This window comes from Pezoporus wallicus, unplaced genomic scaffold, assembly GCF_028554395.1.
Source record: "Pezoporus wallicus isolate ANWC-B61680 ecotype Strahan unplaced genomic scaffold, APGP_CSIRO_Pwel_v1 contig_6787, whole genome shotgun sequence".
In the NCBI taxonomy this organism is placed as follows: Eukaryota; Metazoa; Chordata; class Aves; order Psittaciformes; family Psittacidae; genus Pezoporus; species Pezoporus wallicus.
This window is the reverse complement of record NW_026636951.1, coordinates 1,528,195-1,545,846: the sequence shown is the minus strand read 5'-3', so window position 1 is coordinate 1,545,846 and position 17,652 is coordinate 1,528,195. Positions and strand designations below refer to the sequence as shown.

General features: G+C 36.3%; 1 protein-coding gene across 6 annotated transcripts in view; it reads left to right on the top strand.

The window, feature by feature from the left end:
• Positions 1–17,652, top strand: part of IDE (insulin degrading enzyme) — a 75,968-nt gene that overhangs the window by 32,973 nt on the left and 25,343 nt on the right. For all 6 annotated transcript variants that reach the window (XM_057402318.1, XM_057402316.1, XM_057402317.1 and 3 more), the window contains exons 11-14: positions 2,659–2,762; positions 12,560–12,662; positions 13,632–13,754; positions 16,153–16,235. In XM_057402318.1, the coding sequence (XP_057258301.1) occupies positions 2,659–2,762; positions 12,560–12,662; positions 13,632–13,754; positions 16,153–16,235 (413 nt within the window). The remainder of the gene's footprint in view (positions 1–2,658; positions 2,763–12,559; positions 12,663–13,631; positions 13,755–16,152; positions 16,236–17,652) is intronic.

Here is a 17,652-nt window from a genome sequence, read left to right as displayed (position 1 = left end):
TCTTGTCCAATCCTCTTGCTCATGCAATGCAGAAATAAAGTAACCAAAGAAAATTTATGTTCAATTCCACTTGGTGAGCAGACAGTGGCATTTGTCTGTAAAAGAAATAAAGTGTAGATTTCAGGTCTCTAAATCTCTATTGTCCTGATAATTTCAGATTAGAAGAGTGTTAGAAGAGATTATTTAACATCTCCCCTTCAAATTGCTTAGTCTGCTTAGCTGTTTATGCAGAATGTAGTTAAATGAGAATTCATCAGTGTACAATTAATCTTTTAGGATAGACCTTTCAAATTCTGGATCTTTAGCATTCGCATTTGAATTTTTTGTAACACAGGTTTGGTACATTGCCCTTGGTCTCCACACCTTCCCACAGCCCTTTCTCTTTTCCAAAATTTTCTGTGTGTTATACTGTGTTCTGGAAGTCATTCCACTGTAGTTGTTTGTATAATGTATGTAATTCAGAAAGCCATTTTATAATAATTCTGGTCAAAAGTACAACTGTATGGCAAACTGCAGGTACTCAGTGCTTAGGTCATCTAGTGGTTTTTCCATGCTAAACATTTATAGAATCATAGAATGGTTAGGGTTTGAAAGGACCTTAAGATCATCTAGTTCCAACCCCCCTGCCATGGGCAGGGACACCTCACAATAAACCGTATCACCCAAGGCTTTGTCCAACCTGGTCTTGAACACTGCCAGGGATGGAGCATTCACAGCCTCCCTTGGCAACCTATTCCAGTGCCTCACCACCCTAACAGGAAAGAATTTCCTCGTTATATCCAATCTAAACTTCTCCTGTTTAAGTTTTAACCCATTACCCCTTGTCCTGTCACTACAGTCCCTAATGAAGAGTCCCTCTCCAGCATCCCTATAGGCCCCCTTCAGATACTGGAAGGCTGCCATGAGGTCTCCACGCAGCCTTCTCTTCTCCAGGCTGAACAGCCCCAACTTTCTCAGCCTGTCTTCATACGGGAGGTGCTCCATTCCCCTGGTCATCCTCATGGCCCTTCTCTGGCCTTGTTCCAACAGTTCCATGTCCTTTTTATGTTGAGGACACCAGAACTGCACACAGTTCTCGAGGTGAGGTCTCATGAGAGCAGAATAGAGGGGCAGGATGACCTCCTTCAACCTGCTGGTCACGCTCCTTTTGATGCAGCCCAGGATACAGTTGGCTTTCTGGGCTGCAAGCACACACTGAAGCCGGCTCATGTTCATTTTCCCATCGACCAGGACCCCCAAGTCCTTCTCCACAGGGCAGCTCTGAATCTGTTCTCTGCCCAACCTGTAACTGTGCTCCAACTCAGGTGTAGGACCTTGCACTTGGCATGGTTAAACTTCATGAGGTTGGCATCAGCCCACCTCACAAGCGTGTCAAGGTCCCTCTGGATGGCATTCCTTCCCTCCAGCATATCAACCGAATCACACAGATTGGGGTCATCGGCAAACTTGCTGAGGGCGCACTCAATCCCACTGCCCATGTCAGCGACGAAGATGTTGAAGACGAGTCCCAACACCGATCCCTGATGGACACCACTCGTTACTGGTCTCCAGCTGGGCATTGAGCCATTGACCACAACTCTGCGTGTGGCCATCCAGACAGTTCTTCATCCACCGAATGGTCCATCCATCAAATTGATGTTTCTCCAATTTAGAGACAAGGATGTTGTGTGGGACAGTGTAGAACGCTTTGCACAAGTCCAGGTAGATGACATCAGCTGCTCTACCCCTGTCCATCAGTTCCGTAGCCCCATCACAGAAGGCTACGAAATTGGTCAGGCAGGATTTCCCCTTAGTGAAGCCATGCTGGCTGTCACCAAGCACCTTGTTGATTTTCATGTGCCTTAGCATGCCTTCCAGGAGAATCTGCTCCAAGATTTTGCCAGGCACAGAGGTGAAACTGACTGATCTAATAAAGTTTTCCTATCAATTGTACTAAGAATTTTTGGAGGAACTAGGAACTGTTTTTTTTTTTCTTCAATTGTGACTTATTGCATGAGATTCGCAGTTTGATCCTAAAAAAACCCACTGGAATTATGTATGTCTAAATTTGTGTTATGCTGTCAGATAACTGAAACATACTTTCAATTACTGTAAACAAAATTTTGAATTCTTAGAGAATGCTAAAAAAACCCTTAGTGGTTTGTTGGTTTTGTTTTTTTATAATGGTGATGGGTTTTGTTTGTTTTGTTTGCAGTTTGGTTTATTGTTTTGTTTGTTCTGTTTTGGTTATGTTTCATTTTTCTGAAATGCACTTTAATGAGTACTTTGTGTTTTGGTATCTTTGAAAATATCCTCCAGGGGTCAGCATTCGCTATGTTCTTTTTACTTCAGTTATTTCAAAACAGTGTTTAAAGGTGGGTGACTTCTTGTATTGGGACATAAAATTTTTCAAGAGAATGGTAATATGTTGTATATAAAATTACCTAATGGAGGAGAAATGATTGCGTAGTTTCACTACTTCTTCATCTTGTTTAGTTTTAAGAGAAAGATTTTAAGACATCTGTACACTTCTAACTTTAAATGACAATGCTAATACAGATCTTGTGACCAGAAACATATGCTTTTATTTCCTTTACAAAACAGTATTTCTTTCATGCTTAGTTTTTGTTTAATTCGTCTACATGCTTCTGGGCTTGTTTATATTTTTTTTTTTTTTAGTATTACCCTATAGAAGAAGTATTGGCTGCTGAATATTTGCTCGAAGAATTTAGACCTGATTTAATAGAGATGGTACTGGATAAATTGAGACCAGAAAATGTTCGGTAAGTTAAACTGCAATAACTGGTATTTTAAACCAAACATTATGAGAAAGCAGATGAACTAATGGAAACACAAGTCCTTAGGTGTTTCTTACAACTCCAAAGTAAATGTTGCTGAAAAAGAGCTTGTTCTATGTTAATGTCTCTGCTCCACATTGAAAATAAGCACTCTAATAAGAGTGCATGCAGCTCTTCCTGTTCAGACAGAAATGTCCTTTCAGTCCATTCTATGCACCATGTCTTCCTCAGACTAGGAGGCAGATTGGAGGTAAGAAGGGAAGATTATGTCAGGCTTAGCAAGGATATACAATTGAGAGTCCTGAATCATGGAAATGGGGCAAACAGAAGAAACAAAGAGAAGAGGTTTGAGTCAAAGAGCCTGTGGTAGGACAGCAGCAGAACTGATGGGACCAAACCTGAAGGAGCTAAGCAGCAAAACTTCTGCAGGCTTAAATGCAGTAAAGCCTACAAAGGGCAAAGAAATGGAAGTTTACCTTCCTAGCTATGAAAATAATGTCTCTTGGGATATTTTAAAATATGAAATTAGTTCCTGTAACACAGAGTATTGTGTGAGAGACATTTTAGTAATTGTTTATTTAGAAAAAGAGGTGAATATTGGAAGAGAGAAGTCAGGTCATGCACTCAACTAAATATGTAAAATACTGAATAAGTGTTTCTTAATTGTTCTGTGCACTGAACCGGGCAGAGGTTGAGTAGAACAGTATGTAAATTGGTGTATGTATGTATTTGCATATATAATGTGGCACAGTCAATTACTAGAATGTTGCATGGGTAACAGTTCTACTAGTACTTTCTGGCCTGATTTTTTTTTTTTTTTCCTGCCACTTGGTTCTTTTGATGTATCTTTTTTGTATATTGTAATATTAAATCAGTGGCATAGAGAGATTATTAAAATGGATGAAAACACAGAAACAAGCTCTTGCTTGTGATTCTGTATCAGTCTTGCTGTATCTGAAGACAGCGTGTTGTAAGCCAGGTATATGGTACAGAAAAATAATGATTTGGTGGTGTGTGTGTGTTTCTGACTGTGTTCCAAACTGAAGTATTCAGTCAGCGTCGGCTATAGAAAGACAGTGAGGCATGCATTCGTGTATTTCTGGAGTTTATATTTCAGCCTTCTGAAATTACTGTGAATTACTTAAAAGTTTGGGCACGAATCTTCACTGTGTTTGCATGGCAAGATCTGTTTGTATATTCATTTAATTTAAGATGCGTGTAACTTCATTTTCAAAAGATGGTATATTTCCAATACTGGATAAAGTGGATAAAAGTGGAACTGTATTTATAAATGTCATGGGGTTCTGGTGTTTCTGTGGGTATACAAGTAATGATAAAGTAAGTGAACCTGCCTATGTCAGTCACAGTAGTTTCCATAGTAATTAATGCCCTTTAAAGAAGAGCCTATATCCTTGTGTGTGGGTGTGCATCTCATGTGTAATGTGTGTGGGATACTGCAGCTGAAGCTTGAATATTTCCAGACCATATTTTGAACAAACACTACTTTAAAAAAATTTCCAGATTCTCTTTCCTTTTGTGTTAAATACGTCTATTTTGAATGCATTTTCATGTTGATCTACTCCCCAACTTCCTGGAAATTTGGTACAAGAGCTTACCTTTAACACAAAGACTGGTTTTAGTAACTAAAGAGAGAATATATAATTACTTCTTCTCTGAAGAAAGCCTAACCAAATTCCACATAAATTTGAGCTTGTAACTGGTTTTAGAATTGCTCACAAGAAATATGTAAACCATTGTTTTAATCCTGATTTTAATACTGATTTAGTAAACAAGCTACAGGTGCTTAATCAGATGTGATGTTTATTACAGCTTCACATAAAATGTGGCTCTTAACTTTGCAAGAAAACAGTCAATATTGACTTAGGGTAGAATACCTTTCATAATTAAATTTGGTCTTTGTTATTAGCCAGAGAACTTCCAAAGCATCTGCTTGCTTTTCAAAAATTGCTAGAGGAAATTAATATATGCCAATACATTCATACACTCTTTAAGGTTATCAGAAGCTGCTGGATGTCAGAGACCACTCATCAGGTTTCTGTTACTCCTGTTTCTGGCTTTGCCAGCCTTTTCACCCTCCCTTCCAGCTGGCAGTACTTGAGCATAAAGTAGCCATAATTAACCTTGTTCAAAAGTTACTAGTGTGACAAAGGAAAGTGTAGAGAATGCAGGCAGAGGGAGAAAATTCAGGTCTACAGAATGTGGTCAGAAGCACAGGAATAGTGGTGACATGTTTTAGAAAAATTTAATATGTTACACACTGTGTTTTTTTTCAAATATGTAGTAGTTTCATAATGTTCTTTAGTTAATATAAGCCCGTATTTTCATTTGCAGTTGCAATCTTGCATTCCTCTTTGTCCTTGATTTAAAAAAAATGGGGTGAGGGGGAAGAGTAAGATGAGCAAGAATGTTATCAGAGAGAGAGAGAAAAAAAATATATGGAATTTAGCTGTTACTTGAAACATTAGTAACCAAAGAAAATAATTGTTTACTATCTTTATTTCTAGTAATTTTGTAGGGTTACATCAGTTTTCTCTCATTTGTCAAAGTGACTTGCTGGGAATATATTTAAGCTTGGTAGTTGTGGTTCAGTTTTAAATAAAAGGATTCCTTTCAAGATGGGACACATCTAGAGCAAATGCCAACTGAAGATGATCAGCTTTAGTATTTGAACTGGGAAGCATTGATCTTTCAGATAATGGAGATAGTGTTTTCATCTCAGCTTTTCAAATTTGTATATGACTTTTTAAGTAGCGAAGTGTAGTATGTTTAGACTGGAGAGGCATAGTGGTGGGGGTGTTTTGGAAGCTAAATTTGATAGAATAGGTATGCTTTTCTATACAGGAAAACTTCAAAAGAGTGATGGTGGTTTGGTGACTGGATAAAGCATATCATCAGAGAGGGATGATCATCTAGTAACTTCTGTGTACGTGGGTTTCCATGTATTCTTGGGCTTTAAATGTCTTGGGTCTCACCCTGCTTTCTTCTAGCTTTCTGTTACTGTGCTTTCTTTCTGGCTACTGGAAGAAATACATTGTGTTTAATCTTCCCTTAGGACTAACCACATTGCCTCTTCACTTTACCTGGCATAAAAAATAGATTATAATGATTATGTAGTTGTAAGCATTTGAATTAAGAAAGCTAAATATTGGGATATAAAGAGACTTTCAAAACTGGAATATATCTGTTTTTATGGGCTCTTCAGTGTATTGTTAAAGAAATTGTAGCTTCTTTTTGTTGCATAGATTTTAGTAGGGCTTAAAGATAGTAAGTATGAGCAGGTTAGTTTTCTGAAGCTTAAATAGGTACAGCTATGCCTACAGCTGTCCTGTTAAAGCTTAAGTATAAATACATGCAAACTAGAGAGGAACCAAAGACTGATTAAATGCAGTTTGAACAGTGGAATTCAACAAAGCACTGATATTCTAACATGGATGGAATGAGGCCTGGAGGAGGCCTGTAATGATGTAGCAGCAGGCATACTCTGAGTTTGAATGGTATATGGTCAGAGTAATGATACATGTATTGTTTATAATGTGTAGACTAAAACCACGCCAGTGTTTGCTATCGCCATAACAGCTATAAATTTACATCTTAGTTCTCTTTTTGTTCAGACTATTTATCTTCTCCAAAACTATAACAAAATAAACCCAAATAATCAAAATTTAAGATTGTGTCATGTTGCTTTTTCCTATTTCTCTAAGTGATACATTTTTTCAGTGTACACTCAGAAGTTGTGCTTCTGTGTAGCTTCTATGATAATAATTCAAGCTGTTTTTTCTCAGGTATAAAAGTCTTAAGTTCTTTCCATTTTAGTGGGAATTAAATGTTTATATTCAGGGCATCAGGTGTTTAAAGATCTGAACTAATCAGGCTTTTCTATTTTCATGTGACTAAAGCAAAATACTAGTATATAATACTGTATTACTTCTAGAAACATTTTAAGTACTTTGAATTAAAAGTAGAATGTAATGAACTAGGATTTTTTTTATCTTAAAATACTTCAGAGTGTAGTAAAATATAATGAGATATAATTTTAGAGTATCTTTTATTTTAAATTGCTGGCAAGGTAAAATATCTTGGGGGAACAAAACGCCTGGCAATATTAAATATTACTAAAAGTGTTATCATCCACAAGGATGATCAGGAGGCTGGAGCGCCTCCCGTATGAAGACAGGCTGAGAAAGTTGGGACTGTTCAGCCTGGAGAAGAGAAGGCTGCGTGGAGACCTCATAGCAGCCTTCCAGTATCTGAAGGGGGCCTATAAGGATGCTGGGGAAGGACTCTTCATTAGGGACTGTAGTGACAGGACAAGGGGTAACAGGTTAAAACTTAAACAGGGGAAGTTTAGATTGGATATAAGAAGGAAATTCTTTACTGTGAGGGTGGTGAGGCACTGGAGTGGGTTGCCTAAGGAAGCTGTGAATGCTCCATCCCTGGCAGTGTTCAAGGCCAGGTTGGACAGAGCCTTGGGTGATATGGTTTATTGTGAGGTGTCCCTGCCCATGGCAGGGGGGTTGGAACTAGAAGATCTTAAGGTCCTTTCCAACCCTAACTATTCTATGATTCTGTGATTCCATGGTATGATACAAAGATTCAAGGCTCTCCTGAAAGAATGAGTTGAGATTATAAATGCTAATAAAAAGATCCCCTTGTGGTTTACTTTTTTTATTACATCTGTATCTATGTGCATCTAGCAATCCAGTAGGTTGTTTTCTTATTTTGTCTTTGAGCGAATTCTACAGACTAATAAAATACTGTGGACATGTGCTTTTAAGTATCTATATATGTTCTGGTTGCGCACCATTTACTGGTATTTGTTCATACTCACTTTTCTATTATCCCTTTTAATGAAAGAGTTCATATGTGCCACATCATTCCAACTCTGCTGTTGTTATTTGTCTGTTTTGTTGGGGGGGGGGTGTCCCTTTTCTTTTGTTTTTCTTTTTATGCTTTGTGTAATTTGTTTCTTACAGTGGCCCCATGCCCCATCCATGGAAGTGTTCAAGGCCAGGTTGGACGGGGCTTTGAGCAGCCTGGTCTAGGGGTGGGTTTCCCTTCCCATGGCAGGAGAGTTGAAAATAGATGATTTTTAAGGTCCTTTCCAAGCCAAACCACAGTATGATTCAATGATTTTGAATTTTTCCTTTGTATAATGGTTTTATTTGTAATTGCTTATATATCTGTATGGGGGTAGCTGCATTCACAGTGAGAGGCTTTTGTTCAGTGTCTTTTTAAAAAGTTTAGCTTTTCAACTGTTATTTTCTTAACAAACTGTCTTTATTGAAAGTATGGAAAAATATACTTATTCCCAGATGGTAGCAAGTATCCATATGTGCTTCTATTTGACCGAGCCATAACAGGAAGTTTTGATATTATTCTCCCCCATCCCACCCCCAAACACTACTTGTTGCATTTAGTGGCTTAATTTCCCTGAGAGAGAAACCTTTTTAAGATGTATCATTTTTACTCGTTCAAACTGTGCTGGGTTTTGCCAACCATCTGTGAAGACAAGGGAATGGACTTGGCATGTGTTGCAGTCTTAGCTGAAAAATGTAATTTCCAATAGTTCCCCCCCCCATCTGCAGAATAAATGCTCTTATTAAAATTTAAGAAGCTAGTGACTCATCAAATTAAGCAACCAAGGAATATTTTCCCCTGGGTAGTAAATGGACTTTTTTCCTCTCTTGGTATCTGAAGTGTATCACTAGTACTATCCTAGAAGGAAGAAAAATAAAATGAATGCCAGAAACATTGATACAGAAATTTCTGAAGGCTGGAATTTCACAGATAATGAGCAAACAGTTAATGCAGCTGCTGGTGCTCATCTCTGATGCTAAGCATGTTACAATTTTGGAATGTACGTATTTATTTTTAATTGCATTGTATCTGAGTAAAGATGTTGAAGATCACAATTTGTTCACATTTTTCCACCCCCATAAACTGTTGTGTTTGTAGAGACTTAGTTTGATTGAACTCTAAGAAATAATTTGTGCTTCTGAAGGATGATTGGAATGCTAAACCCCAGCAACATCTCTCTGCATGTAGTTTCCCCTCTTACTCTATTTCCTAATAACAGTTGTGTGGACCTGGCTTCATACAGCCTATATTGCCTCGCATCAGTTTTACTGATCATTTTGGTGGAAGTTATAAATAAAGCTAGGCTTTTGTTGGTTCTGTCTCGATCATTTTATTCATTTGAATAGATATGTGTAATTTTTTCACTTGTTTGACAATAACATGTTTTGGAAGACAAAGTTTAAGTTAGTTAAAATCAGCAATTGTTCCTTCTTAAGTATAATTTAATTTTTTTGCAACAAATTCGCTTTGTCATGTCTGTTATTAGTATCACAACTACTGTGGTCTCAAAGCCTATTACTTCTTCACCCTTTGAAGCTAGAGTTTTGTTACGTAAATGTAGACTATAATAGTTGATTATCTTTCCTGGAAGTACATTGATTTTAAAGCACAGGTTATCTTCCCAAATAACACCCTTCTGTGGATCTGTGACTTGTAGCTTCATTTTAGATTTCAGGAAGATATTAAATAAATAAATAAATAGGCTCTAGTAAACAGGTATCGCATCACAGAAATTGTGTTTCTTTTTTGAAAACTGACCATAACTGAGGGCTGAAACAGTTTGCATGTACAAGAATATACACATAGAAATAAATTGCATTTATAGTTCCAGCTGTATTCTGTGTTCATGAATGGCTCAGAAGTCAAACTGCATTGGTTGAATTTAAATATGTTTTAAGCAGATCATCATAATTTGCCTGATTGCCTGTCTTACTTTTCCAGTGCATTTCAATTCTGTCTTAAACCATATGGATATTCATAGTGCTGCACAGCACAGAAATGAAAAGCAGAAGCAACATTACGTAACTGGGAATTTTAAATATGCATCACAATACATTTAAGTAACTGCATAACATTGTATTTCTACCTGTGGTGCTTCTTTTCCCCTCTTCTTTTCTTGTCCTGGTGTTCATTGCTGTTGGTGCTTGTATCTTGGTTTAGGTTGTAAGTCTCAGGCAGAATGAATGTCTTGTAGTCTGTTTCATGTTGCTGTGAGTATGTTTCCAGGAGTACTAAATGTAAGTTACCATTCCAGTGGTGATTTTAAGTTTAGAATGGGCAGGAGGATCTCTTGAAGCAAACTGCTTGAAGAATTGCTGTTTTCCACAATTTCATTTTGTATATGTTGAGCAGATAGAATTATTTTTAGCTATTTAATTTTGATATGCTCCTGTAGCAACTGTTTGGGTGCTTGGATTGTCAATACTGCTTGAGCATTGGTGAATTGGAGAGGGTAGAAGGAGGGATATCCAATAACAGAAAATAACAGACATTTGTATATTATACTATAAAACACCTTTCTCTTGCTCTCAGACTGCGTGATTATTGGAATTTCATCAGGATAATAATTTTGTTTAAGACATCTTTTTTTTTCTTCTTTTTCCATTTTTTCTATTTTATTTTTTATTTAATGCTTGAAAAGGCCTGATAGTTTGCACTGAAATTCTAATAATTTTATGTTTTTTTATAGTCTCTTAGCAACTTCATCTGTACATGATAAAGCTTTTGCTCATCAACTGTCTTGAGTTAAAATGCAAAACATAATAGAATACTGCTGTGACTCATTTTAATGCAAACAACAGTCTGTAATAGATTTTACCTTGTTGACCAAGCTAGTGTCTGCTGTGTTGCAAGAATAAATATTCTTTAGCATTAAAGTGCTCAGTTCTTTGTTGAATATTTATTTAGTGTTGTTTCTTCTATATAAAAAATTAAATAGATGTAACAGGCAAACAGGTATGAAACCATTTTATAAGGAGTCACAATAAAAATGTTAACCATTTCTATTGCCATTTGCAATGAGAGATGAAATAATGTATCTCTTCAAGATTACTCTTCTCATGCTGGTTTGAATATTGCATAACTTTTGCAGTGGAGCGGGGGTTGTTTTGTGCATGCATGTGTGTGTTCATGCTACGCATGGTTCTTTCAAGGCTGAGAAGTAAAAATTTCTTCCACAACCCCGAGGAAGTCTGCAATCCTCAACCATGAGATTTGATTGCTCCTCTTTAGTGTGTATGATTTAAAATACTGTCTCAAAGTGTGGTCAAATCCTGCTTCAATTTTTAAATCATGCTTGAGAATGTATCTTTACAGTCCGATGTGACTGAGATGCACTTGTAATTTGTTTAAATGCATCTAATGCTAGCAGTTCACCCCACTGTTCTCCTGCTATTTGAAATACAATGCACAGATCAAATTATTAATAATTTGAAAATATTCATAATAGGACAATCTAGAACCGAGTATAGCAGAATCCTGGTTTTTTTTCAGCATTCTTGGATCATAGTCATTTATGTGTAAACATTAGAGGAAAAAGGAGGGATAAGGACATCAGCATCTAAAATATTAATAGTCCACTTATTTAATTTTGGTGTTTTTAAAATATATTCAAAAACTCATCCCAAGGACATTCTCCAGTAAAGTATTTGTAAAGTAAAAGACTATAGTTTGAGGCACGTCCATATGGCTGTTTTGATTAAAGCCCCACTTTGCCATGCACATTAGAAATACAAAACAGAATGTTCCTGGCCTGAAGATATTGTATTAAAAAAGAAAAATTGCATATATTTTGATGTTTCAATGTGCATTTTAGCCATCTGCACAAGATTTGACAGAGTTCATTGCTGTGCTATTCAGCATCCAGGGATTGTTAAATACATGCAGGAGGTAATAGTGCTACCTTTTTTGACCATTTCAAAATTCTTGTAAACATCTATTTACTCGTAGAGCTAGCTACTTATTTCCATTGAATACTCTTTCATCTTGTTGGGTGTTAAAACTAATTAAAGGAGTTTTCTTGATACCTATTATGAAGACTACTGAAAAAATACTGTGACGTTTGTAACTTTCTTTATTCTGGATTTCCTCTTATTTAGCTGTATTCTTTAGTTCCAGGAGCATCTTGACGATGCTTTTAGTTATATGGTTTAGTTTTAGGCAGTCCTGCAAGAAGCAGGGAATTGAACTTGGATGATCCTTATGGGTCCTTTCCAACTTAAGATATTCTGTGATTCTATGACTGAGGTTTCTAATTGGTTATAGTTCTGTTGTATTGACTGTAAAAGATGTTAATCTTCCTGCTTTTCTTGCCTTCTCCTCAAAAAGCCCCAAATCAACAACAACAAAAATAAGGGGTGGGGGTGGAGGGGGTGGGAAAGAAACGGGTATTAATCTGAAATGACCATGTATACAAAATGAAGAAACTTTTACTATCAGATTATGAATGCGAGAGTGAAACTGCAATAACATCATCTAAAACACTAGGTCTGGAATAAAATTTCTGTAGTTAGTATTTTCACATACCTCAGTGCTGGTATAGGTTGTATGAAAAATGTAGTCACTTCAGTAATTTCATAGAAGATCTCAAGTGTGGCTTTCTGTGTTTTCTGGAACAATGACAAAATCTAAAAAATCGAAATTGAGTGCAACAATGATTGCATGTAACTTTAGGTTGTACCACATTAGAAAATCGGTAAAATTAAATGATGCCAATAATCTGATTTCGTGGTTAGCCTTATTCTGTAGTTCAATATATGTATGCTTGCTGTCCAGATACACTCTGTAATTGTTCAGGGACCATTTCCAGAAATCAGTGCTTTCTGGTGATGGAACAGTGTGAATAATTTCTCACAATCTTTTCTCAGACACATTCATGCCAAAGTGCTTTGTCTCTTTGTTTTCAGAGTTGCAATAGTTTCCAAGTCTTTTGAAGGAAAAACTGATCGAACAGAAGACTGGTATGGAACACAGTACAAGCAAGAAGCAATTTCTGATGAAGTTATTAAGGCATGTTAAAACTTACAATATATCCTAATCTCTGCAAGCAAAAGACAGTGGTAAATTCTCTGTCAGATTTTCCATTTAATTGAAGGAAGAACTTAAATTTGCTGCTGCACATAGCATTAAAATTGTACAATGAGACTGTTGGATATTATGAGAAGATTTTATTTTAGTCTTCAGATTTCAAATATTTATTACACCAGACAGATACATTTTAATGGTTAAGTGAAGGGAATGTTATGCCATTTTTACTGCAACAGATCCAAAATATGCAATGTCTCCTTAAAAATGTAAGCATTAACTTCTCAAAGTTGAAGTCTTTATTAAATGGTAATGAACTAATCTGTTCTTAAGAAAGGAATCTTTTTACAAGTGCTATATGTAACTGTTTCTGAAACTGGTATTTGCAATTTAGAAAATGAGTATATTTTACCAATTACATGAGCTTCTAAAAATCAAAACTACAGCAAAGGAGATAGACAAATACTTATCGAAATTTGTTATTGATCTATTCTTCTAAGAAGAGATGGCTTAGAGTTAAACTGGACCTGCTGAGCATGCTTTGAAAGACATTGCACAGGAACACTTCATTTCCTTTAGTTTATCCTTACCTGTGTTCCTGAGTAGAATTCTTGCTTATGTATTTAGTTTAATACCTTCCTATAGAGTTCACAGTAGCAGAAAAGGTAAGACATTGAGCTTCCACTCTACTGTAAACTTTTCAAAATTAGTTTTTATCTTTTTGTCTTCCTCCTTGGAGCACTTCATGCTGCTCATAGCCTACTCCAACTTGTTTTGCCAGATACTTCTCTCTTTCCCTATTATCTTCATTTCCCTATTATCTTAATGGTATTTTACACATAAGCTAGTGGAACACATTTTTAAAACTTTTGTTACAGTATAAGAGAAATAAGTCTATAACCATTGATTAAGCAAACATTCTCCTTAGCCTCCTTATTTCTCCTGTTTGTGTAGAAATGGCAAAATGCTGACCTGAATGGGAAATTCAAGCTTCCAATGAAGAACGAATTCATTCCTACTAACTTTGAGATTTTGCCATTGGAAAAAGATGCGACACAGTACCCTGCCCTTGTAAAGGTAAGCCATTTCCGTGTGCTAGCTAAACTTCTGGGAAGTTCATAGTTAATTCCTGTGTGTTATTTTAAATACAGATCTGTCATATTCTAAAGTATAATAACAAAAGTGTACAAAATTTAAAGATATTGCTAGAAAGACAGTAGAAAGTTCATTCTTGCTGAACTCTGGATTATGACTGGGTTCCCACAAAAAAGAATCTACAAACAGCTTGAACTCTTTTTTCCCTTTTGAAAGTGTGTTAAGAGTTGATAGAAATAGTATTAAAGCTGTTTACTCAGCAGAAGGGTGACTGCTACTCATATTTTTTTGAGCTGTGTTCAGTAAATCAAGGGTGTAGACAAGGCTATTCTTTTGTAACTGTGTATGGGTAAAGCTTGTGATTGCATGGAAAAAAGGAGAGAGATAAAAGCATGTAAATAAACATCATTCTCCAGTCTTCTGGCAGCACCATTTAATGATCTCAGTGCATTTAGCAAATCTCAGTTTTCCAAGTACCTAAAATTTACTAAAAAGTATTGTTCACTGCTAAAGCATCGTTATCTTTGGTAATGCTCATCTCTGTTCTAGGCCTAGTGGAAGACAAATAGGAAGAGTCTTCTGCACTTACATTGAATACTCAATTCAGGAATACTTTTTGCACACTAGATTAATATGTCTACTTCAGTGCAAAGACATCCATCAGAAAAACATACTTGTTTGCACAGGGCATTTTAGATACGTACTTCAAGCAGTATTATTAACATAGGAGGACTTTGAGCAGGTTTATATTCATCCTGAACTGAAATTGTAAACCTCAGCAGGGACACATATTACAGCTCTAGTAAGTAACACTAATTGGTTTACTACAGAAACTTGATGGTCTTTCAGTGTCTGTAGCAACTAGGCAATTGATCCACACAAAAGCTATGCTTTAATGCATCACTGATTTAGAAATGTATTTGGTTTTAGTTTTGCCTTTCCCCCTAAAATATGTTTTCTGAGGGAAAATATTTTTAATCTTTTGTACTTGATGAAATAGACATTACCTGTTTTGCCTGTATCTCATTTATTTTCTCTCCATCTGTATGCCTGTGCCATTTTTCTTTTTGTGGGCCCCGGCATTTGTCCACAGCAAAACATTGCAAGAACTAAGTTAACAAAGATTACCTATACAAAAAAAACCAAACCAAAACAATTTTTTCTGCATTTTATATGTCTGCATGAGCTTACTGTGGACTGGACCAGTGTTGTGGAGAAAGGGACAAACCAGAACATAAGTACACGAACAGGATGGCCATTTTCACTGGCAGCATGTTACTGTGTCACCTCTGTTGTAATGGCACATCTTCCTCTGAAAAACCCTTGGGAAAGAGGGCAATGAAGATACAGGCTTTGGCTTGAGGGCCAGTATGCTATGGACTGCAGCTAGCAGTCTCCAGCTACCGGGCTGGGTCTCCAGTACTACACACAGCCTCTACTGTTTATCACACTGTCCCTGGTGTAAGGTGTATTCTAAACTGCATAGTAGCAATTTAACAGAAGAAAAATTTTGTTGTCTTGGAGAGAAGCTGTAAAAAGGCTTTTTAGTATGAGTCAAATGTTGTGTAAAGGAAGGTGTGCTGTAAGAGAAAGAATTATTTCTTTTATGTAAAGAGGAGGAAGAGAATACCATGCGCCACACCAGATCCCTGAAAAGCAAAGAACCTCTGCTCAAAAACATGAGAAAGAGATATAATTTTACAGCTAAAAGTTCTCTCTTCTGATCTATAGCAATTCAAAGAAAAGATGTTGGGATAAAGTTAACTAGAGTTGGAACAGAGAAAGAGTATCTATTTCACAGTTTTCATAGGAGAAAAAGCAATATGGGAGGTTGTTTGGAATCCTTCTCATACTAGGAGATTATTCTAGAAAAATTTGGTGACAGTTCTTTGAACTCATTTTCAACTGGTTTTAATACTTTTTCTAAATGTGTCATGTTTGCAATGTTACTTTAAAACAACGTACAGTGCATTAATATTTTTTACTAAAAGCATTACATGTGCAATTATATTCTTAGTCTGAAAATGTAACTATATGCTGATGTAGTGCTGCATAATGGCACATCTTTTAATGTTAGCTTTAGCGGGGTGTTTTGTGCAGCTAACTATTATTTGTCTTTGATCACTCCTGCTCTAGAAAAGTAGTTCCCATTTTGATCATAAGCTCATTCACAGTGCTGCAGCTATTTAATTGCTTGTTAAAGGTGATCTATGGTGAGAAGAGAGTCTCCATAAGGATAGACGGGTATACACACAGTCACAAGGTTGTGGATGTAAGGAGACAATACTAAACTGAGTTTTGAAGCGGTGGAGACTTTTTAAATGGCATTAACATATTACAGTTAAAAGGTGACTTAACAAAACCTCTTTTCTTGACACAGGACACTGCTATGAGCAAACTGTGGTTCAAGCAAGATGACAAATTTTTTTTGCCAAAAGCTTGTCTCAACTTTGAATTTTTCAGGTATGCAGTGTTAAGTATATTGCAGAAATTGCTCTCCAGAAATTTCTTGTTTGTTGGAATGTGCACTTCTGTGGCAAAAACTTTCTTGTGTGTTTTGAGGCTTTAAAACCTTTGTCCTGGGAATCTGCAGTAAGGTACAGATAGCAGGAAGACTCATGTAAGTTATGCAGTAGTTGAGTGGCAAGCAGTTTGAAGTGCTCCATCTACGTTAACAGGAAAAAATAATCTAAAAATGTTTTGAAAACAGGTTTCTTCTATGTTTTATTTGCTGTACTTAAGGTATGCCTGCCAATAATACCTACTGTATATTGCAAAACACCTCTTTAAAAGTGGGTATTATTTTAAATTAATAATTAAATTGCGACCATTTTTAGATAGTGTTTTCTTTATAAAATGCTATTCTGATAATAATATTAGGTTAAAGTTCTGTTTTAATTTGCATAATGCAAGCCAGTATAAAATCCTAAGTGCTTAAAATTGTGGGGTTTTATTTAACTGACACCAACAACTGATTATTTTTATTTTATAAGAACATTGTCTGTATTATCAATGCATGTGCAATTCTCACCTCAGGATGCATGATAAAGTGCTGTAATGTTAATTCTGGTCTTGCATTATTTTAATCACAGGAAAATTATCTGGTTTTTTTTAAGTGAGCATGACAATGATGTAACTTCATAATGTACATTGAGTCCTTCTTTTGAGTGACCACTTGAAATTTTTCCTGGAAGAATTTTGGATGGAGGTTTTTTTAATAGTGTTGGATCTTGGTATTGATGTTGGTACTAGCTGGGGAAAATAGGTTGCCTGGGCATTTCTTCTTTTTGCTTTTTAAAACCACAGGGCAAACATTACAATTGTTACAGCTTTGACATGTCAGGAAGTAGAAGATTGAAATCTCTTATTCAGAAACAACAACTGCAATATTTTGTATGCATCTGGTGGCTTTCCCTTGTACTATGTTTGGCCAAAATAGGATTTTATTGATGGATACTGAGTTTGTCATACAGTTATGTGTTTTGCTTTGGTTTTTTAATCAATTCCAGATTAACTGTGTGTGATACAATCTCGATACCAGTTTGTGAATGATTAAAAGATAATAATTGATTTTATATAGAACTCACGAAAGTATAATAACTCTGTGCACATATGGATGATGTCATGGAATGGGTTGGAAGGGACTATTAAATGTCATGTAGTTCAACCCTCCTGCAGCGAGCAGGGACATCTTGAACTAGTTATGTGGTGATAATCTTTCCCAGTTAAATTTGTACATTCATCTCAGTGAGCCCTTTTAAAAAGCCAGAAGTACTTGAGCTTTGCCAGCTAATCTGATGGAATGATTTGCCTGTTTCCTCCTAGGGATAGTTGCAGGGGGAATGCTGGCTTTTTTTCTTGGGATTGGGTGTGAGGGTTC